At 33.6% G+C, this 25145-nt stretch overlaps 1 protein-coding gene across 1 annotated transcript; it reads right to left on the bottom strand.

Annotated features, from left to right (window-relative positions):
- Positions 1-886: 886 nt before the first annotated feature.
- On the bottom strand, positions 887-24736 carry LOC129957602 (flavin-containing monooxygenase 5-like). The gene is made up of 3 exons (XM_056070020.1): positions 24615-24736; positions 15050-15731; positions 887-2874 (listed from the first exon to the last, which is right to left on the bottom strand). The coding sequence occupies exons 2-3, from the start codon at positions 15671-15673 to the stop codon at positions 1882-1884; spliced, it is 1617 nt and encodes a 538-aa protein (XP_055925995.1). The 5' UTR covers positions 15674-15731; positions 24615-24736; the 3' UTR covers positions 887-1881.
- Between the last annotated feature and the right edge of the window lie 409 nt (positions 24737-25145).

Genomic DNA, 25145 nt, shown 5'->3' with positions numbered 1-25145 from the left:
AAGGAGGTTGATCGTCTGTCGGTCTGTGCTTTCAGAAACATGTTAACACAATAATTGAAAAACGCAGTGTGTTAAATATAACAAATTTTTGTGATTTTTAAGTGCAGTTTTGCATCAATTTTTTCTTCCATCGGTCGATGGAAATGCATGTGAAGCTCAAATTTAATTTTTACCACATGCCAAGCATTAATCGCCAAAAGCAATAATAGTTTAAAATAATTTATATGTGTAATGAAAACAAAAATTAGTTTATGTGTGTAATGAATGTACCTGAATAGTAGATAACTTGTATAAAAACAGAGGGGACTTATGAGGTGGTACGTAAATCAAGTACTTCGATAGAAAAATTAAACTCTTGAGTTTCTTCTAACATTATTAACAGTTAAAGTTCCGCTTATGGCTTATGTCAGTGAAGTACTGATTTAATTTTTGTGTAAGCAAAATGTTTCCCAATAAAACCTAGGCTACTGAGTATACAATAATATCAATAACAGTTTTAAAAGAAGGTGTGAAACAAAAGAAATTCAATACAAAAGACATTTTAGTGAACTGGCATATGAATAATTTTTGATTATTCGAATTGATTTATGAGAATCGTTTTCTGCTACTTTGGTAGGAGCCTCACAATTTGAAGTGGATCTGCGGCTGCACATCATTCCAGATATAGAATGGATGTTTAATCCTCCGTAGAATGAGGCCTGGAGCATCTGATCCAGAAGCCGAAAATCTTTTCTTAGGGTTCATTTTCATGAAGGTAGAGAGAGAAAAAACATAAAATAATTAAATTTAATAATTTCTGCTTAGTAGACACTTTAATTCTAAAACAAACAGACAAGTAAAAAAAAAGTAAAACAAATTTTATTTCTGCTTATTATAGATAATGGAAATAAAGCAATTTGAAATCTAACGTTACAAAGAAAAATTTTTCTTTAAAATTAAAATAAATTTTATCATTACAGAGGTTTAAAGTTCATTCGGAATTGAAAAAATATATAATTATACTTTTAGCAAATTCTTTTTAGAAAATAGAAAATGATTTACAACAATTATTATTAATTATCATTCGTAAATTTTCCGTTTCTTAATATTTTCCAATGCCAGCATTAGTTACCATTTTTTTTTATCATCAAGTATAAAATAAAACTATATTTTAATTACCAGTATTCGTGAGAATATGAGGGTTGCCCAAATGAAAAGTGGACACTTGCGATTGTGTCAGAATAACTGCAGCTATAGCAGCGCCACCGAACTCGTATATAAAGGATGGTATGAGGTGTGACTACGTTCAACAGTGCAAGCTGTTCATATTAGAGGAAACTGATCGAAAGTAAAGTAGTGCTATACATGGATCCAGATCAGAACAGCGCGCGGTAGTACAATTTTTGATTCATCTATTGCCGTGGACAACTCTTGATGGATTTCCTTCCCCAAGGAATACAATCAGTTCAACACAATACTACAGTACTCTGACGAAACTACGTAAAACAATCAAAAGTGAATGGTCAGTGCTTCTCACACAACACGTGATCCTTTTCCATGACAATGCCAGCCTACATGTCTCCGTGAAACCTAGACGACCTTAAGAAAATTCCGTTGGAACGTATCTGCCTTAGAGTCCGAATTTGTCACCCTGTGACTTCTCAAGTTTAGGGCCACTTAAGACACGTTTCCATTCGGACGGCGAAGTGAAGGAACCTGGAAGGACTTCCTCAAGAATCAACCACCGTCTTTCTATAGCAAAGGCTACCTAAATGATGGGACCTGTGCTGCAACACCCAGGGCAATCTCTTTTGACTTCCAATAAAAGTATTCTTTTCATTCAACTTGTCCGTTTTTCATTTGGACTATCCTAATAAATAAGCTTTTTTAAAAATCGTCTGTTTAAAATAGAAACAATTTGAAAATCAGCGAAACCACAATAATAATAACCCAAGCGGGAAGAATATTTATAAGTCTGAAAGGTGAAAGAAAACTGTAACGTGAGTGACATATCTCATTAGACAATGGCTTCGTCACTCGTGATGGGAACTTCAGTATTGTTTCCCTAGCTTTTGGCCAAGAATGAGGTCCATTAAGTCGATACTGGTAAGGTAAACCGGGACCCACTAAGCAAGCGAAAAATAATTTTGGGTCATTAAGAAACAAATTCCACATATTAGGCGCTGCACCGAATTCTTGCGTGATGTCATCCATGAAATCAATGAAATCGACTTGAATGGTGTGCCTCGTAGATTCCACATATCTTTCCTCCATGGCCTTCCTCCTACAGGAAATTTCATTTTTCATCGTTTTGTAGTCGGGCAAGGTGATTTTTTCGTTCATCAACTGCGCAAACCACCGACTTTGCGCCTCTGCAATAGGAAAAATGGCACCCACTGGCTGTATGAGACCTATGACAGCTAGTGTTGGATGTGTGAGGTCCGGTGGAAAGGTCAGCTTATACAGCTCTACCTTGTTGTTGGTCGAGTTCAGAATCGATTCCTTCATGAAAGGAAACTGAATGTTATATCCGGTTGCGAATATCACAGCATCAACAGGTGTAACAGTATTTTCACCGCGGAATATAACCCCATTCTTTGCAAAAGTTTCGATATCTCCTTTGATATTGATTCTGCCCGCTAATATTTTAGTAGGTAAGATGTCGTTGATGGTCGGATGTTGACTCAGAGCGCGATGTTTCGGTTTTAATCCGTAAAGGGAATGATCGAGCTTATTTTCCAAAAAGAAATTTTCAAACAACCAGCTTGAGATTCTCCAGCCTAAAAGCTTGTAGATGAAGGTGAGAAATCTATTGGAAACTAAAGCATCGTATGGCAACCCGAAAGGTCCACTTCGGGTAAAGATCCACGTCCCTCTTCTGGTGCTGAGATAAACCTAAAAATAAAATTGATCAAATAAAAAGGGCGATCTTTAAACTTAAAAACTTGGAGAAATTATTTTTCATTTTGTTGATAAGCACTGCATTTTAAAGTCTATATATAGAAAACGCTAACATGCGAGACACAGAAATCATTCTTATTACTTATTATCGAATGGCAACGGTCAAATGTAAGCAAATCATTACTGCATCATTGAACGATTTTACAGCTGCAATGAATTCAGCGCTTCGAATAGAGTCGCAAAATACAAGGTGATCAAAATTAAAATACACCTTCTCTAAGCTCTCTATACAGCGAACTACTCAGAGTAAAGGCTCCAAAAATGGTGAACATACTATTCAAGACATGGGGAAACTAATTACGCGAAAAAAAATTAGTTCCAGAAACACCGATAGATGGTGCTGTACAACAGAAATCATGCTTAAAAGACGCAAATAATCACACACACACACACACACACACACACACACACACACACACACACACACACACACACACACACACACACACACACACACACACACACACACACACACACAAAACTAGCGGTATGGAATTTTTCCCTTCTAATTTCTATTGCTGATATGAAAAAAAAAATAATAAATAAATAAAGAGACTGAAACTGTCATTGTAACTGCAATTTCGGTCTATAAGCACAAAAATTTGCATAAACCCTTGATTTGCATGTAAGGGATGAAGCTGGAAATTGTCATTCCTATCAGCGATGGCTTCGCGCTTTGCTTGTGATGTTGTTTTATGAAGACAAAGGAAATGCTGCAGTTGCTCTTTGAGAGTTTTGTCGACTTCAGAATTAACGCAAAGGACCAGAAGAACCAAAATATTCTCGACAATTTTGTTGTACCCAAAATGCAACAGCTTCAATGTCTTGATTCAATTACTTTTATGCACGATGAAGATCCTCCAGACATTGAACTCTGTACAGCAGTTTCTTCGGCAACATTTTACTAATGGTAGAGTAATGAGTCGCGCGTTTCCTGCAACCTAACCATCTCGTTCTACACATCTTAATCCGTGCGGTTTTTGGCTGTGGGTATACTTAAAGTCTTGTTTATCGAAGACGTCTGGTGACCTTGCCAGATTTGAAAGACGGTGTCACTCTGCATGGGAGAAGCATCTCAATCGCCCAATTACGAACCACAGTTGAACAAGCTGTCCACAGAATACAGATTTTGCATCTAGAAGAAAACCATATTTAGCAGTTTCCCTTGCATCGATAAGGTCCTGATGATTGAATGTTTGATACGTTCGAATAAAATGTGTTATCAATGTGTATTTTGAGTCTTTTCAGCATATTTATTGTTGTACAGCGCCATCTATCGATGTTTCTGAAACTCCCCCCCCCCGAATAATCCATTCTTCCCATGTCTTGAATAGTATGTTCAACAATTTCGAAGCCTTTACACTGAGTAGTTCGCTATATAGAGAGCTAAGAGTTGGAGTGTTTTAATTTTGATTACCTTGTATTATTATAACTGTTTCTGGTGATGGTCACCAAAAAGTTTAATGAGTGAGAGGAAAGAAGGTAAAAAAGAAACTAAGAAGCAAGCTTCCATTAGGAAGTTGAATCGAGTACTAAAGTAGGACAAACCATCGCAAATGGGTAAACGCTATGACTTGCCTACGGAAATTGTTTGTATCTTTTTAAACAATTATTGTGCAAAGAAGGTTTTATTATCTTTGAGACTAAAGAATTGCCTTTCTAATGATATCAGTTTCATTTCCTACAGTTTTATCCGTCATTTTAATAGTTTTTAATTTAATTTTATATTCTATCTGTAACCAAATTTTTAAATGTTATGATGGAATTCAAACGCATCCATTAAAACATTCAATCGCGTGTTTTCGCCAATCATCCATTCCGCAATAGAATTGGGCCGCGGTGGCCTGGTGGTAAGGTCTTGGCTTCGGAACCTGAGGGTTTTTGGTTCGAGACCCGATTCCACCGAAGAACCGTCGTGTAAGGGGGTCAGTTTCACGTTAAATCCGTCATGCCCAAACGTCCTCCCACTGGTGTGGCGTGGTGTGGAGAGGGGGGTGCCAGCTCAGGTGTCGTCCTCGTCATCAGACCGCGGTTCAAAATGACGAGGTCCGTCCCAAAATAGCCCTAGTGTTGCTTCAAACGGGACGTTAATGTAACTAAACTAAACCGTAATAGAATTTTTACTTCGTCATATGCACATTTTTACTTTCTCGCATATTTTGTATATAGAAAGAGTAGTAATTGTCAAAAGGTTCGAACTCAAAATTTTGATGAATCTCCACTTTTTAAATTTCCCAGAGTTCACAATTTTGGAAAATGTCTGTTTGTCCGTCTGTCTGTGACAAAGGCTTAGGTTCAAAAATGCTTAGGGTTAGACGGTTGAAAGTTGGTATGCGGTCTTTAATAACAAATTTGCAGATTTTTATCAAATTTTGAGTAAAATCTGCTCCGAGGAAGTCCGTCTGTTCGAATATGAGTTAACACAATAACTACAAAACGAAGAGAGCTAGATAAATAGAGATTCGGTACGCGGATTTAACATCTACAGTATAGACACCTGTCACATTTTGAGCCAGGGTGGGCTGTCTTCAGTCTGTGCTTTCAGAAACATGTAAAAGGGATAATTCGAAAATGCGATGACTTGTATCAATTTTGGTACGGGATTTTGGAACTACAAGTGCAGTTTTGTGTCAAATTTTTTTCTCAATCGATTGAGAAGAACGTGTCTAAAGCACAAATTGAATTTTCGGGTACTATAGACTGTATGCCGGGGATTCATCGCCGAAGATCACACGATAGCTTCATCAAAAATCCTAAATTCTTGCCAAAAGTTAATATTTCTCAACTATTGTACGTCAGTGCCACTCAAGTCGTTCTCTGGCATGACGGGTTTATTAGATAGTATAAGGAAGACCACTCCCGCTGGTATCATTTGCGGTGAACTAATTCATGCTTCTCTGCTATATCAAATAAAAAGGCGAATTTAAAAAAAAATGCATTTTATATTGTTACGAATCTGTGATGCGGCTTCCCAGCATAGTTGGTTCCATAGAAGGTCCCAGAGCTTGGCGACCATTTGGCAACTTGGCGACGAATTTGGCGACTTTGGTGCCAAAATAGATTATACCCGAAACATCGAGAATTTTCCCGATCCGTCCAATAAGAACCGAGTTATGCCTCGAACCCTGAGCTTCTAGCCTCGCTCCCTGAGACCTATAAAAGGAGGCGGCCGCGGCTGCCAGGTCGTCGTAGTCGGAATCGACGGTAAAGAACTGGCCTTCCAGAGATTAGTAGAGTAGCGACGGAGTGAAGCTAGTGCTGAACTAAGCTGTGCGTTACTGTCTGCAGTAGAGAGTCTTGTTGTATGCTGCTGTGTATGCTGTTGTATGCTGCACGTCTCGGCTGAAGATAATCGTCTTCTGCGCTGTATATAGTTGTCGTCCTTGTGCTGTCCTGTGTGTCTTCGTGTGAATAAACGTCGTTGTTTCATTTTCTACTGCCGCCTGCTGATTGAGCGTTCTTCACACCATATAACTTCCACTATCCAAACGAACCCCGGAAATTTCGTAACAATATTAATCATTTAATAACTTAAAAGACAATAAGCTGGGCGAATAAACGTATCGCCAAACAATATCTCATCATTTCAAATAAAGAATGCTGTTTGAACATTCTTAAAAAAAGATCGATTTTCTCGGGAATACCAGACTGTTAGAGCAGTTTAGTATATTCAGTTAAATATTTTAAAAAATAATCGTGGTTTTGTAAAATCGAAACCAGCGGAAGTGATTCAAAAATGTCTCGCATACTCTCTAATAAAAGTGTTATGCTAGAGATACTTATGTGTTGGCACTGGCGTACAATAGTTACGAAATAGTTAGATGTGAGTTTAGCATTTTTACTGAATCTGTCGTGTCATCCTTGGCGAACTTTTTTGGCTATTCATCTCTGGCATGCGTATCCGAAAACAGAATTTATGTTTTAGACACATTTTTCCCATTCGATTGAAACAAAAATTTTCACAAAACTAAAATTGTAATCACGAAAACACATACGAAATTTGATGTATTTAAGTCACTGCGTTTTTGAATCATCGTAGTCACATGCTTCTAAAAGTACAGACCGACAGACTGTCCATCTCTCAATGGATTTGGCTGAAAGTTAGATAGGGGTCTACATTATAGATGTTAATTCTGAGTATCGAATTTTATCTTTCTCTTCATTTTCTATTTATCGTGTTTAATTATATTCGAATAGCCGAGTAGACAGACTTCCTGAGCGAATGTTGCACAAAATCTGATAGAAGTTTAAAAGAAAGGTATAAAGACCGTATACCAAATTTCATATGTCTAGATCATAGGTTCCCAAAGTGGTCCAGGTGGATCCCCAGGGGTGCATAGGAGACCACATGGGGGTCCACGTAGATGTGAAAAGAAAACAGGGTTTCACAAGTTGTAAGTGGGGGTCCACGAAAAATTTTCTGGTTTTCATAATAAAGAACAAAAATTTTGGCTTGGATTTACCTATCAACGTAGATTTAAAAAAAAATCTGATCAAATATAAAGCGGACATTGCGTCCTTAACAGATTTGTTCATAAAATTCAATGACGTTAACTTGCAGTTACAAGGGGACAGCCTTAATTTAATAAAAACAAAGGGTGTAATTTCGGCTTTTCTTGGTAAATTGAAATTAATGAAGCAAAATCTTAGTCGGCGCGAATTCTCCCAGTTTCTGCACTTGTCACAGATAGAATGTCTTGATGAAGATATTCAGATATTCTGATGATGGAAATACCACCATGGATCATAATACCATTTGATGAAACGGAAGAGGCGAATGTGGTATTACAAGAGGAGCTACTTGAGCTCAGCACGAACGAGGAACTGAAGGTGAAATTTAAAAAAGGCTATCAAACATTTTGGCTGCAGGCAGAAATCCCCGAAAAATATCCTGGGCTGTGGGAAATTGCGAAAAATTTTTTTGATAGCGTTTCCCTCGTCATATCTTGTCGAAAGAAGTTTTAGTGCCGTTACCAACCTGTTAACAAAAGAAAGGAGCAGATTGAACATCACAGAACGGGGAGATTTGAGATTACTTCTTGCAAAACTGAAGCCAAATATGGATAATTTGCTGTCAATTCATCAAGTACATCCGTCTCATTAAAAGTAGGACTATTTTTTATTGTTGATTTACATTTCATTCATTGTTGATTTTTTGTCAATTGTTGATTGTTTGTAATAATAAATGTTTATAATTTTGTATAACCACAAGTATTATTTTAATAAATAGGACACAAGAAAATGTGCTACTTTTTTTTTTCTTCTTAACACCCGCAATTTAGGGTAATATTTTCGAGGAGTTTTGGGAATACAGTAGAAATGTAGCAACAGGGGGTCTACCGAAAATAGTAAAACTTTGAAAGTGGTCCAAGAGAAAAATAAAGTTTGGTAACCTCTGGTCTAGATCAAAGCTTTTTTGAGTTTTCTGTGTCATAGGCAGGCAGACGGGTATTTTCGAAAAATGTGTTTTTCGAATTCAGGAAGGTTTCATCCGTGGAGATTCGTCAAAATCTGGAGTTCGAATTTTTGGACGTTTCTTATGCTTTTTCTATACTACGTATATTTGAAAGTAAAAACAATATTAAGTTCAAATTTTAAAAACTTATTTTCACTTCAGATGTTGTTCTGTGAATTATACATTGGTACTAGAACGAAATTTGGTACTAGAACGAAAATAAATGAGTTGGCGAAAACTCGGAGAATATCAGCCAGTGTAGTCTCTTCAAAACTTTCTGGCATACTTTCTAATAAAGGTGCTAAATCAGAGAACGCCTTACATGGCATTGTCGTACAATAGTTAAGAAATATTAAACTTTGACATGAATTTAAAATTTTCATTGAGTTTATCCTTGTCGAGTTTTTTACACATGGAATTGTTTGAAAATCCTTGTGAATGGCGCAGCTTGTCCTAAATTGGACCTTGTGCCAAAAAACCATACCATACCTTGTCGAGTTTTTTGCCTCTTACTCCCTGGTCAAATATGTATCTTAGAAGCGTTTTTCCCAACCCATTGAAGCAAATACAGAAATACATTTCTAATCACAAAATCCCATAATATTATATATCTAAGCCTTTGCATTTTTGAGTTATCGAGTGAACATGTTTCTGAAAATAAAGGTAGACAAACGATCCATCCTTTGCTTGATTTGGCTCAAATGAGATAGGTTTAGGTTTAGTTATATTAACGTCCCGTTTGAAGCAACACTTTTGCTATTTCGGGACGGACCTCGTCATTTTGAACCGCGGTCAGATAACGAGGACGACACCTGAGCTGACACTCCTCTCTCCACACCACACCAGCGGGAGGACGTTTGGTCAGGACGGATTTAAAGTGCAACAGACCCCTTTACACGACGGTTCTTCGGTGGAATCGGGTCTCGAACCTGAAACTCTCCGGTTCCGAAGCCGAGACCTTACCACCAGGTCATAGCGGTCCAGCTGAAATGAGATAGGTTCTACACTATAGATGCTAAATCTGTATACCGAATCTAGCTTTCTTCGTTTTAATTTATGTCTGAACAACCGGACAGACAGACTTTCTCTGAACGTATTTCTCTCAAAATGTGTTAGAAATCAACAAATTTGATAAAAAGAACGTAAACCAAATTTAATCTGTCTAGCTCAAATAATTTTTGAGTTTTCTTTGGTATACACAGACAGAAATGTTCGAAAAACGTGTGCTTCGAATGCAGGGAGGTCTAAAACGGAACGATGAGTCAGAATCTCTATTTCGAATTTTTGGACGGTTATAATTCTTTCTCTATACTTCGTGTACAATAAACAAAAAATGTTTAACAGATTTTTATATCTCCTGCTTTATATTTCTCTATTACTCGATTGATAATCATTATGAGTTATTATGATTATTATCCATTATATCATACAGTAGTATTTAGTGTTACTCTTTTTACTTTCCCGTATACATAGTATAGAGAAAATATAATAATCGTCAAAAAATGGGTACTCTAGATTTTGACGAATCTCCACGGATTAAACTTTCCCGAATTCGAAAATAATATTTTCGGCGTTGTATTTGTCTGTCTGTAACAAAGATAACTCAAAAATGCTTTGATTTAGACGATTTCAGAGGAAATCTGTCTGTCCGGCTGCTCGAATGCAAATTCATACGATAACTGCAAAACGAAGAAAGCTAGATGGATAATATTGGATGCACCGGTTTAACATATATAATGTATATAATTAAGAAATTTTGGAACCAATGCAACAATGGGTTGACCATTTGTGGGCGTGCACTTTCAGAAGCAAGTGAACTCGACGACTTATAAATGTCATGACTTAAATATATCCATTTCGGCATGTCATTTTTTGACTACACGGAGTCAAAGTGTTGTTTCAGTCGTTCTGGAAAAGTACGTTTTTCGGATATTATTATTCGCATGCCAAGGATTAATCGCCAAATAACTCGCCAAGCATGATTCGTTCTGGAAAAGCACGTTTTTCGGATATTATTATTCGCATGCCCCGGATTCATCGCCAAATAACTCGCCAAGCATGATACGATAGATTCAGTAAAAATGCTCAATTCACGCCGAAAGTTAATATTTTATAATTATTGTACGCGAATGTCGTGTAAGGCATTCTCTGTCTTGCCCAAAGTCCACAATTTTTTTGCTGAGGGAGCGGGGAAAACATCTTTATTGGAGAGTGTACGAAAATGTTTTTGAGAGACCACTCCCGCTGGTTTAACTGTTTGGTGAACAATAACACAGTCAAACAACTTACAAATCTTATTAAATTGACTGCTTATAGAACTCTTCTTATTGAAAATGTCTTTTCAAAGAAAATAATTACATAATTAACTATAAAGAATGAAGTAATGCAGCTCACCGAAAATAATGAAATAATTTGAGTGAAGTTTCATGAAAACATGTGTTTAGCAATTGTGTGGCCGAATAGAAGAAACTTTTGAAATTTTAATTTCGATTCATTTCATTACGGGAGGCATTTTATGTACAAGAAGCGATGATAAAACGGACGTCTCTTCACATCACGATACAAGTGCAAAAGAGACCGACATTTTTTCCTTCAGTGATTTTACAAGGAGATTTTGATAGGGATTTCTTTGAGACGTATAGAGACGTGTAGATTTAGGTAACTGAATCTTATGTATCTTTAAAAGAATATTGTAAACAATAGGGATTTTTATCCCTTCACATGGAGCGTGAGAAAATGCTGAGACCAACAGTTTTCTAGAGCACCTGTAGAATTAATTAAATTAAAAATGGGAATTGGATCAGGAAAGAGAACATTTTAGCTAAATTAAGATACAAATTAAGAAATTAATTAGGAGTTAATTTAGATTTAGAGATATCATTATATATAGAGAGAGATATATAGATATATGTTGTAAGCATATAATTTTTGAAGCAAAAGGCAGGTTCGGAGACTGAAAAGACTTTCAATTTTTTAACTTTGTTTTATTTCCGTCTTCTGAAATGATTCTTGCGCAAGCAGAAGTGAGGAGCACAACACAGAACGACACAGCACGAAATGAGGAAAAGCTAATGAAAAATTTATACTTGTAAATATATACTGTGAGATTTTAATAGGGATTTCTAACACGTATCAATCACAAGTAAGAGAACCATAGGTGTCTTTTAAAAGAATGTGCTTAGCTGGACAGTATATTATCCTTTCACTCGGAGTGTGGAAACCGCTGACTAAAGCATTTTCATAGAGCTTTTGTTGCATTCATTAAATAGAAAAAGTGGAATGGGATCAGGAAATAAGAGAATATTTTAGAATGAATTTAATATGGGCTAATTTAAGACAAAAATTTGGAAATTAATTAAGTTTAAATTAGATTTATATATATATATATATATATATATATATATATATATATATATATATATATATATATATATATATATATATATATATATATATATATATATATATATATATATATTGATTATTTTATTAAGATAAAAATTTGGAAATTAATTAAAATTTAAATTGGATTAGGAGATATCATTACAGATATATATTCACAAGTTTACCTTTTTGAATATGAAAAAGACTTTCTTTTTGTGTCTACGATCGGCGATGGAATAAGAATTTCCATATATCAAAATTTTCAAATATTAAATATTTAGATGAGTAGATAAGCATAAAGATTGATCGAATTTTGGACTATGTGATAATCGGGTATTACTAAAAATAAATCGGGGCTTCATAATATTTATATACCAGTTGCAAACTAGCTAATTCCTCAGAGATACTGGTTATTATTTAATTTCATTTAAATCGTTAACATTACATTTCACGTTCATGACTCTACCAAACTGTCAGATATTAAAGCTGTGTTATTTTAACAGTCTTGCATAAGCTTTGTTCATTGCACTTGTGAACTTTCCTAATGGAAACCGGTTTCATGATCGTAGCGCTAATATGTCTGACCCAACCCTAAATTGATTTATTTAGCTGTATTTAACTTTTCTTCTTTATTCGTCTCGTAAGCTACGTCAGCATTAAACGTAATCCTTCTTCTTTAGCTTTCAACAATGGAAGAAAATCTCGCTGTTGAATACTTGATGAAAATTATTTCGGTTTCATTCAGAACAATGAAAATAGAGATGCATAATCCACGATTTTTTGAATAACAAATAATTTTGCTGTAGTTATTTTTAAATATGCGTTCCAAATATCTGTTATTTCAATCATATTATTAATTAAAAATTATTACTTAATATTAAATATAAAATTTATTAATTGTAATTAACACTTAATTCACTAATTTAAGTAACGTGTGTCTGAATTAATTTATCTATTTCAGCTTATTTCTTAAATTTGATTTTTTTTCGAAACTATTTATTTAATTTATTTATTGGAGTAAACCATTTTCCAAAAATTTTGAAATAAATATAAATGTCATTACTTTAAATTGTTTACTTTAGTTCTGTATTCTACCAATAGATGGCGCCACCAGTAAATGGAATATATGCAAAGTCAAATCACAAGCAATTAAGAACGATTTGTATGGAACAGTGCATCAACACATACGAATACCAGTAAGACCGATTACTCTCATGAAGTGGAGCGGCGACTTCATACTTTCCAGGGAAGTCACCGCTCCGATAAATTTCAGTGATATGCAGTTCAGTGATACGATGATTCCAATAACCGGTCCGTTCACAGATTTCTCCTTTTCTGTTATGTTGGAGAGCTTCCATTGGACAGATCGTATCGATTGTTACTTTCCAGTTAAATCACCGCTCCGGTAAATTTCAGTGATATCGTATCGATTGTTAGTTTCTATCGTGATCCAAAACCTGTAATCGAAATATCAACAGTAAGATCGCATCAAGGATTTGAATCACACCCCTCTTTGAAAAGTATTGATCACTTGTATTTGTGACTTTTTGATATTGGTTACGTAATAACCGCTCGTAAAATATTCGTCATCCCTAAATGAAAATATTATCGTGAGATGTTTTTAATGTTAAATGTGTTTAAAAATTAATTGAGAGTAGGCTAAAGAATATTACATAAACTAAAATGGCATCATGGAAAAGATAATTTTTCTAGACTTTAAAATGGTGTAAAGATCATTTTCGCCGAAAATATTTTCGATAGTTAAAGCGAAAAAACCTAAAAATCTAGCTTATTTTTTAATTAATTAAAATTTAAAAAAAAACACTTCAAGATGACCATTTCCACCCTCCAAACTACACCTGGGCCGAATTTGAAAATTCTAGGTCAAACGGCCTGGTCTGTACAGTTCCAACTCACATATTCATCTTTATTATTGGCAGAGATTAAGAATACTAAAATAAATCAGCTGACAGATCTGGCACATATACTTTAGAGAGTGGGAATGTGTACCTCGAAGCGAGTTTTTTGGAAATCTTAATTATAATTTTAATTAATTAAAAATTAAACTGTATCTTCGCCTTTCCTGCGATAACCTTCAAAAATATTACTGCGCAATCGTCTGTTTCAAAATTTAAAAAATCGTCTTTTAAATATTATTAATTTAACTGTTGCTTGAATTTTTTTCATTTTATTTATTCATTTATTAATTATTATTATCATTATTATTTTGCTTTATTTTGAACAACAGATTATATTGTTGCTCTGTCATTCAAGTCGTTTTCATTATTTCATCAACAATCTGATTGTGTCATTTTCGTCCATTGTTGAAAACTAAAGAAGGATTCCGTTTAATATTTTTGTATTTTTTGAAACCGATAAAAAAGTGAAGTGAAGTTGCAATACTGCAAAATTTAGAAGATACATGATTCATACATTTACATTTTTAATGGCGGCACGATGTCAAGGGATTTGTTTCCATTAGAAAGTTTCGTTAACTCAACGAGCGGAGCATATAACTTTAAACGAGCACTTCTTGTGTGTATATATATATATATACTTCGTGCATATCAGATACGATTTATCTCTAACCGTTTTAATCAAATTTTATATTTAGATAAAGTTTTGCCTTTTAAGTTTACTTATATAGGTGTCTTTCCTGAATAAACGCGATTTTACACACAAAAAATAGTTTTATAACTAACTGTTAGAGCCTTTTTCTATCGGTTCCCATACTGAAAATGTCAAATAGTGCCATATCGTAAAGTTTTGTGGTTCTTGTATTATTTTCATAGGATTCTAACCTCAACATTTTGTGAGATGGCGCTATGTGACATTATCCGAATACGAATACGTTCGGCTCTCATCCAATAGCAACAATGTAATCAGTATGCGATTCGTATCTAAATATTTGCGCCAACCTCCCCCCCCATACACACACATACAATTTTACAAAAAAAAAAAAAAAAAAAAAAAAAAAACTGCAGAGAGAAACTTGGTTTTCCAGGTACTGTAACGCAATTAAAGTAACACATTTTTAATGTTTTGTAATTTCACTTTATCAAGGATATATACCTAAACGGTTTAACTAAAATTAAAGATAACCAATATCTTCGGCGAATCAGCTGGTCGCCATAAGCGACTGGTTTAAATAAAACAGTAACTATCTCCCTTCAATGAATGATTGCTTCAAATGGTCTAAATTGAATCAGGGAGTGTCATATTCATTTTTCATATCCCGGAAACAATTTTTCTCTCGAGATTTTTACTTACCTGTTTGGCAACGTTGCTCAACTCCACTGCTGCATCCACTCCGGAATTCCCAATGCCAACGACAAGAACATTAAGTTCTTTGAAATCGTCTGCCACTTTCATGGATTGGGAATGCATCACGCGCCCCAAAAAATCGCTCTGTCCAGGAAGCTGTGGTATCTTCGGACGCGCGTGGTGTCCATTACACAACATAACACCATCAAAGATCTGTTCGAATTCTTTTCCGTCCGGAAGTACTTTCAATACTATTTTCCATCTGCCAGTTTCTTCGTAATCATCAGATTTAGATATGCTGATCACTTCATGGTTGTAGCGTATGTGGGGGAGTAACCCGAAATTCTCGGCATACATGAGGAAGTATTGCAGAATCTGCGAGTTGTGCATGTAGTTCGGAAGATGACTCGGGGGTGGGAAGTCACTGAATGCGCTCATCTCTTTGTGAGTGTTGATGACGGTGGATTTCATAACTGTCACTTCTTCGCTTTTGTCGCCGTCATAATGCCATAATCCGCCGACTCGATTGGTTTTTTCGAAACACACCACGTCGAGTCCTTCCTCTTTGCACGCTTTGATCGCAGTCAGTCCACTGCTACCTGCTCCTATTACGGCTACCGTTTTCCTCATCTGTGCTGTGTAAACTTTCACTTTAATAACACCAACTGAATTATCTTGCGAAAAAAATCTGGAAAAAAAAAAGAAGAATGTTTCAAGAATTTATTAAAATGAAACACTTTAATTTCATTTCACTCGCATTGATTGGCATCAATGATAATAATTTTATTTTGTTTAATATATGTGGCATTAACTCCGAATGCCGTTTGCCATTTACTGTTTGTATTTTGTAGATTGTCAATTTTAAAATAGTGTTGAATAATAGAAATGTATGAAGTGATTTGTTTGTAAATTTTAATTGTGTTCAAAATAAATCTAGGACTGGGTGGGAAAAAATGCCCATTCAATCCCATTTGGATCAGTGTCTAGGGTACTGATTAAGAAACTTTTAAAGAAAAACAAATAATTTATTTACAGTAAACACGATTAAAAGAACATTAGCAATTAGGACGGGAAAGATTATTTACATTAAAGTTAGAAGTAAAATATTTAGATGGCACAAAGGGCGAAGCCTAACAAGATGTCTGCTCATAGCTAAACAATGCAACGCCTCTCTGCTCTCAAGCGAATGCCAACAGCTCGCTTTATATAAAATTTATGGTCACGTGACTTAGCACTTTCGATTAGTAGAACCCATGGTGCCATCTATTACAATATATAAAAACTAAATTGAATTGGATGCATTCAGTATAACAGTGGAATGGTAATGGCCACTAATTAAAATTCTACATAAATGCTAATAACTGAACCATGCCTATAACCTTCGCGCAAGTGCAAGCAATAAAATGAAAAAGTTTTATCGCAATCGCATGAACGTTACGCCAGCGCATAAGGAAGAATAAGAAAGCGCATAATGGTAAGGAAGCGCGAACAAACATAAATTCCTTTTTGTTTATAAGATACTAACAGTACCCGCACAGCGTTGCCCATGGCATAACATCCAAGAGGAAAAATTAGCTTTAAACTTAAATCTAGTTACCACAAGATATGACATGGGCATGTCACTCAACATCAAACAAACATAAATATACATTTAGAAATCAACAAAAATAATAACAAAACCATTTTTTATAGAACACATTCAGAAATATTTAGAGTGTTAAACAAGTTAAAATATGATATGTTCATAGACAAAACAATCCCCTAAAAATATGCCATAGGAAAGCTGTTTTAAAATTTAAAAATATGCAAATAAGTCATTGCACCCACTGTTCCAAACTTGTTTATCAACTCTGTATAATTTGATATGAAAATAAAATTGAGCTTGTTTCATAATACTTCTTTGTAAACTATATTGGCTGTTTTTCCTCCTGGTGCCAAGACAAAAAGATTTTGTTTGGATGTAACTCTAGAAAATGCCATATAAAGTTGTCCATAAGAAAAACATTCTTCGCTTAGGTCAATTCCAGCGGTGTGAAACGTTGTCCTCGGGCTTTATTTATTGTCATGGTGAAACAGATATTAGGAAAATAATTAAAATTCGAATTATAAAACTACTTTCTTTCAACTACTTTTACTTCAATATACTAAAATCTTCCCCAATAAATGCCCAACAAATATCAGTTAATTTTCCAATATTAATTAATTTCAATATCAGTTAATTTTTTGGGGCATAGTGAGTTTTGAATTGCTGTTTAAAATCAGACGTAAACAAAGAAATATATCGCATATGCATACGACAGCTCTTGTTATTTGCGCATGCGCAGTATGACTTTTTCGCACATGCGCGGATAAGTGCAAAGCACATATACTGCTAACTGTACTTTGTACTATACAGAAAATTGTACTATGCCTATAACCTTCGCGCAAGTGCAAGCATAAGTTGGCAAAGTTTTATCGTGATCGGATGAACGGTACGGAAACATATAAAATACGAACAAACAAAAATTCATCTTTATATATTAGATTTTTAATTAATTTATTTAATTTAGTAAAGTAATTTTGTACATTCATTCATAAAAGACTGATTGTTACTATTTCAATCAATATACAAAGCAAAAAACATGCAACGCTACTGATCCATATTTGTGTATTCAAAGATCGTGGAAATGAAACAAGACAAAATTGATTGATCAAAGTACTGGGGAAACATACCATCTGCCGTTTTACTTTCTCATATAAAGTGTTCACAAAGAAAAAATACTGTAATCTTCAAACTAGAGATTTTAACAAAATTGCACACTTCAGATTTCTTTGAGCCCAATGAACACATTTTCGAAATGATGTCTGTTTATGAACAAGATAATTCAAAATCGAATTTAGACAGACGGATGAAACTTGGTAGGAAATCATTGCACCAAATTGTAAATGAAAGCCACTGACTTAATGTCGGTCTGTCTGATACAAATGAGTGCAGTAACTACAAACCGCAAAGACCTGGATAGATATAATTTTGTCCATAACTTTAACACCTATATCCTTATCAAATTTTAAACCAAATCTGGCAACGGAGCCGCTCATCTATCGGTCAGTACTTTTGCATGCGTATGGATTTTCCTCAAATTTGATGCATGAAAATATTAAAATGAAACAAATTCATATCTTCCCAAAGTATCTGCTTACATCTAAAAACTGGCTACAGACCATACCGGAACGAATCCATTTTTATTATTAAGTTGCTGAAATATTAGATGTTTATAAAATATATAAAAATATTTGAACAGCTAACGTCATTTAATATATAAAAATCTCATGTCACGGTGTCTGTGTTCGTACTCCTCCGAAACGGATCGACCGATTTTCATGAAATTTTTTATGTGTATTTGGTAGGTATGAGAATAGGTCGTAAAGTATATTTCATAACGCTAGGTAATTAGGGTGTCCCTATCCACGTTCACCGTACGCTGAGGGGATCAACGCTTGCTTGAAATCATCGCCACTGTGACGTAATGTTGAAATAGATAAAAATAAACATGCGCGTCCAAAAGCTACAAGATCCATCTGCTGACACATTCTCGGACCAATTGTTAGATATCGGCGATGGAAAAGTTGCTGTCTATGAAAATACTGGATGCATAAAATTGCCCATTAATTTCTGCACCATCGTTGATTCGCAAAATGTTCTCATTGACCTCATATTTCCCGATGTACGCACATAACGCATAAATCATGCGTGGCTGGCAGAAAGAGCCATTTTTGCAGCAAAAAATGTGGACGTCGACGATTTAAACTTCAAGATACAGCAGTCGTTGCCAGGCGACTTGGTATCATACAAATTGATCGATACAGTTTGCAATGCTAACGAAGCTGTAGATTATCCAACAGAGTTTTTGAACTCACTGGATTTGCCAGGCATGTCACCTCACCTTCTACGACTGAAAGTTGGATCTCCGGTTATTTTAGTTCGGAATTGGAACCGACCATGGCTGTGCAATGACATGCGATTGGTCATTAAAAAATTGATGAAAAACGTTATTGAAGCCGCCATTTTGAATGGTAAATTCCGAGTCGAAAATGTTTTGCTACCACGAATTCCAATGATTCTCACAGACGTGCCAATCGAATTCAAACGCGTTCAATTTCCTATTAGATTCGCCTTCGCAGTGACAATCAATAAGTCGCAAGGCCAAACGATGTCTGTTTGCGGCTTAGATTTGGGCACACCATGTTTTTCACACGTGGCATGTTCTCGCGTGGGCAAACTATCGAGCTTATTTGTGTTGGCTAAAGACGAACTGAGAAAAAATATCGTGCACTCAATTGCTCTTCGAAATGAATATTGATTTTCTTTATTTCATTTTTATACTTTAGGACAAAAAAATATATTATGTTTTTTACCTTACGTTTAACTTTTAAGAGATCAAACAATGTATATGTTCGTTACGTTAATGAAATACACTGTATTGAGAAAATGAATGGTTGGTGTTTTTTAGTTTTAATCGGCGATCATCATCTACAGAGCTCCATTCCTCTTTCTGTCATAGATCCTAACCCCACACACTTACAATACATTCGCTAACAACCAAAATATTCAATAGAAATAATTTATAAGGCAGAACAACGTTTGCCGGGTCAGCTAGTTTTATTATAATAATACTTAGTACTTGTCTATTAACTGTATGTTGTAGGCGAAATGTAAGCTTAACCACAGGGTATTTATTGCTGAACATAATAAACTAACATGATGCCTTCGGCAATTTTTTTAGAGATTAATCGCTGGTTGAAATAAATACATGTCTTTTGTAATTCATTAGTGGCACGCGATTAACGTAACAAATACATAATATTTAATGAATCGTCATGAAACACTAAAATGTTTCTATGCTATTGTATTAAGACCATATATCGAATTCTGTCTTTCCTTTTCGTTTCGTTTTTGCTATTAATCGTTTTCACAAATATATGGAATCACATGTTAATAAAGTACTATTCTTAATACAATTTTTCTTTTCGAATATTGATTTATAGGACTACAGCATGTCTAGTGTTCAATATTTGTCAGCAAAATGTGAAGTATTTTTACTATAATAAAACTACATTTATCGTATTAAATGAGCTTTTGGCAGCTACGTGGTACAATCGTCAACAAAATAAATGGAACACCTCCGTAGTTTTGTTACTCATTATCGTATTTTCACACAATTTGTGTCGATGGAAATGGTGTAAAGGGACACGTTTATTGAGATGGACAAACTGATTAACCGAGTTAATTAACTACTATCTCGAAATTTTTCCATTACGGGAATTGAGATTTTTTAACAATTCGATTCAGCAGGCTTTTTCATGCAAGTGTATCCAAATTTCGCAGTAATTCTTGAGATATACTGAATTATGTTTTCTGAAAAACTCCGCCCCAAAAAGAGCCTACTCACCGGGGACCATATATTTAGTAACTCTCAGATTTTTAACAATTGCCTATAAAGAGAAAAAAGATTAATTAAATATTCCTACAGTCAATCTATCCGGCAATCAAATTTTATATCGTCTGAGAAAGAAAAAAAAACCTATTCATTTCTTAAAAAAGAAAACGAAATTCAGATTAAATTAAAATCGTCTGATATGAAAATAAATTTATTATTTAACAAACTGCGAAATTATAACTATCGTTGAAGCTTGAGCTTCATAAAGTGTAGATCTATAAATAAAAATAAATTTAATATATGGTCCCTCAAAGAGTGAGCGTTGCAAATAGATTATGGAAATTTTATAATTATTGTGAATATTTCAAAAAAATATTTAAGATGCACGCACAATTTTCTTGAATACCGGCATTTTAGCATGCCAGCCTTGCTTCAATGCAAAAATTTTATAGTGTTACAATTCACTTTTTTCACACATTCACATTAAAAAATTCAAAAAAATATATCAAATTTCTTTTATTTTTGCGTTTATTTCAGGATTTTATGAAATATGATGATTTTCTTTAACTAAGTGAAAAAAATATTTGAGAAGAATTTAATAGTTTCCGAGATATTATCGAAAATTCATAAGACTCATCAAATGTCTTTTTTTATAACCCTATAACTCTCAAAATTATCATTAGAATTCCATAAAACTACTTTGAGAAGTTAATTTTATGACAACAAATAGATTCAGAAAAAAAAAAAAAGATTCTTGTAATGGAAAAAAATTTGAGGTAGTAATTAACTCGGTTAATCAGTTTGTCCATCTCAAAAAACCTTCTCCCTCGAATAATTTCCATCGACACCAAATTTGTGGAATTAAATAATAATAAAAAAAGTTACAGAGGTATTCCATTTTTTTGTTGACGGCTTCTCAAGAGTCGTATACAAAGGAATAAAAATAAATTTAATATGAACAGTTAACTGAATTCCCGCACATACTTAAATAAGCCAATTAAAAAATGCAGAAATATAATATTTTTAATGTAAAAAAAATGGTTTATGAAAAATATTATAATATACAGAAGCCTCTTATCGTCTGCAAATGCATCAGCTACAATGGACATTGAATCGTTTTTCTTTTTTGAAAAAGAAAAATCTCTTATAGTCTACAAATGCATCAGCTATAATGAACATTGAATCGTTTTTCTTTTTTGAAAAAGAAAAATCTCTTATAGTCTACAAATGCATCAGCTATAATGAACACTGAATCTTTTCCTTTTTTGAAAAAGAAAAATATTAGAAAAAGAAAATTCTCTTACCGTCTGCAAATGCATCAGTTAAATGAACGTTGAATCTCTTTTCTTTTTTGAAAAATATCTTTGGAAGAAAAGGTATTTTTCAGGCACTTGATCGATGGAGTTATCATGAAGTAGATAATTGAAGTAGATAACTGAAGTACAAGTAGATAACTGAAGATTTTCACATTTTATTTTTACAACAAAAGAGCCCAAACGCAAGCAAATAGCGGATTTCTTTATGTGCATTAGCAAGACAGCTTATGCTAAACATGCGCAATGGACATATAATCTTTAGTTAGTAAAAAAAATAAAATAATAATAACTATTTAATCAGGTTGTTACGAAGAAATTTTCAACTCTACCTTAAAACTGTGAGTAAAATTTAAAGAAAATTCAGCAATTCGGATTTCTAGAGCGTACGAACTTCTTGTTCGTTTCACTTTTGTTTTTTACAGAATAAAATGTCAATTTCTTTAATGTCAGTTTCGACGCGATTTCACATACGGTAAAGTTTGGAAACTAAAACTGAGAATACTTAAACAATCTATTCCATTCTGAACACTTTTACAAAAGGCAACATTATTTAATTTAGTATAGTTATTCATTAATATATAACATTACAGACAGTTTTAGTTAATGTTTAACTCTAATTATGAAAAAATGTTTCTAAAAATGTTAAAAATAAATTTTCATCAAAAATAAATGTTTATTCACTTAATGCTGGAATTATAATTTTAATTCAAGCAGGAAAAATAATTACATATATAACTTAAATGATGATAAATGTCACTTAATTACTGACATCATAAAAATATTTCATTAATTTTTATTACATACAAGATAAAGAATTGCAGTTATCGTAAAAACATTTCAAATAAGATAAATATATTTTGACACCTTGCACAACTCATAAATAATGATTATCCACAAGAAAAACCTTAACAGAATGTTAAAAAAAAAAAAAAAAAAATCGTTTACCTACAAAAAAAAAAAAAAAAAAAGTTTTTCTTTAGAAAATCGGGCAGAGCACAAAGCATATCGTACATTATTAAAAATTTTGAACCATCTGCCTATGCATATCCATAACTTAACATCTGCTTTCTACTTTTTCTTTTCGATTATAAACATTTTGAATGTTTTCTGATTTTATTTATATCAGCTGCTTTCTTTAATTCCTGATATAAATACAGTTTCGTTGAGTTATAATAAATAATTTATCTTTCTTAAAATCCAAAGATTTAAAATTTTTAATGATTTTAAGATGAAAATAGTTATTCTGAAATATTTTTATCGTTAAAATTATATTTAAAATTATTTTAATACTGAAAAACTAAATTATAATCAAAATACAAGAACAATATACATGAAGATACATATTTTTCTTTTAAAAAATAAGTTATAACTTATATATTAAGAAAAAATACATTTGGTGTTAATGTTGTTTCTAATCCCAGGTGTTATAGCGTTTGTGTTTGAAGATATCATATTACCTTGTTATCGAATAGCCAGGTAGACAAACATCGTGTGAATGGATTTCGTTCAAAATTTGATAGAAATCTACAGATTTGGTCGTTAGTCCACATACCACATTTCATTCGTTTAGCTCAAAGCAGTTTTGAGTTATCACGTTCACAGACAGATAGACAGGAGGCAGCATAATGCCAACAACCCATTTTTCTATATCAGAGAATTTAAAACGTGCAAATTCATCAAAATTTCGAATTCTTAATTTTTATAGTATTTTTTTTACACACTTTGTAAACGAGAAAGTGAAAAAAAAAAAAAAAAAAGAGTTTTCTTCCTTAAAACTAGCTGAGTTGTCTCCCCGAAAAGTTCTCGCACACTCTCTAATAAACTTCTCACGGCAGAGAACACCTTACATAATATTAGCCTACGATGGTTATGAAATAGTAACTATTAGCGGGAATTTAGTAATTTTACTGAATCTATCGCGTGTTCTTCTGGAACGAAATAAAAATTTGATTGAGAACCTCAATGACAGTCACAAAATCACACGCCGAAATGGATGTATTCAGATCTTGTGTTTTTAAATTGTATTGTTTACATATTTCTGAAAGTACAGACCGACAGACATTCAACCCGTAGTTAGATTTGGCTTAAAATATGATAGATGTTTACATTACAGATGTTAAATATGTGTACCGAATCTTATCTATCTAGCTCTCTTCGTTTTGTAATTATCGGTTTAACTTACATTCGAACTGCCGGACTGAAGGACTTCCTCAGAACAGATTTTATTTAAAATTTAAGAGAAATCAGTAAATTTGGTGTAAACAGCGTAAACTATATTTCAGCCGTCTGGTTCAAAGCGTTTATCAGTTATCTCTGTCAAAGACAGACAGACAGACATTTTCCATTAATGTGTTTCGTGGAGATTCATCAATTTTTTCGAGTTCGCCTTTTTTGACGATTACTTTATACTACATATACGAGAAAGTAAAAAGTAAGAAATTTTTTTAAAAAGAGTTAAACAATTTTCAGTTTAGAAATGAACTTAAACCTAATGAATCAAATTGCGGAAGAGCTTTGATATACAGTCATTTTCGCCAAAAAAAAAAAGTTTATCGCCAAATTTTAGTGAAATGGCCGAATGTGGTACGAATGGCACCAATAGCGTAAAGGTAACAAACGGGCCACCGAAAAATTGCCAACCTCGCAAAGCGCCAAATGACTGTATAACAAACTTTAGCCCAAATTGCTTTAAATCAATGTATATTATGACATTATCAAGATATATAAACATAAGTGCAAACAAATATGATATTGTTGCGTCTGCTTATTTAACGATTCGCAAATCAGTTACATTATTTTCAGACTTACGACACGCTTATAATGAAAATTCATATTTACCTTTCAGCCGCTTCTTCAAGATTTCTAAAGCTAAATAAATTAATGAGATCTCTGCAAAAGGTAAAGCTGAACAGGAAACTATGAAAGCCATTACAAAGGAAAACAAAGGTGCACGCTGGCAATTTGATTATTTTAATGGTGATAGCAAGGTCAAATGATTTCATAACAATCGCTTAAGGAAGCGACTCATTCAACTTTCGCGCTGCACCATTTCTGCTCATATTACTTATTGTTCAATCTTTGGGTAAATTGTTTCAACGTATTAAAGAGTTGAATGTTTATTTCCTTAATATTTTTTTTCTCCTTAAGTTAGATTTTTTTTTCTCCTTTTCCTTTTGGGATAATTCTAGATTTGCCAAAAGAAATTTTTTTTTGGTATACATGTTATTTTCAAAAAATGGAGAAAATGCTTTATTTCTGTTTGATTTTCATAAATAAAGCTATCAATTTTTAGTAAAGCATTACTCTAAAATAATCTGCACAGAATTTCCTATAACTTTGGCATTTGCATTATACTTTACTTTTTCTCAC

Source organism: Argiope bruennichi, chromosome 11, assembly GCF_947563725.1.
Source record: "Argiope bruennichi chromosome 11, qqArgBrue1.1, whole genome shotgun sequence".
In the NCBI taxonomy this organism is placed as follows: Eukaryota; Metazoa; Arthropoda; class Arachnida; order Araneae; family Araneidae; genus Argiope; species Argiope bruennichi.
The sequence above is the reverse complement of the archived record's forward strand: the minus strand, read 5'-3'. Positions and strand labels throughout refer to the sequence as shown.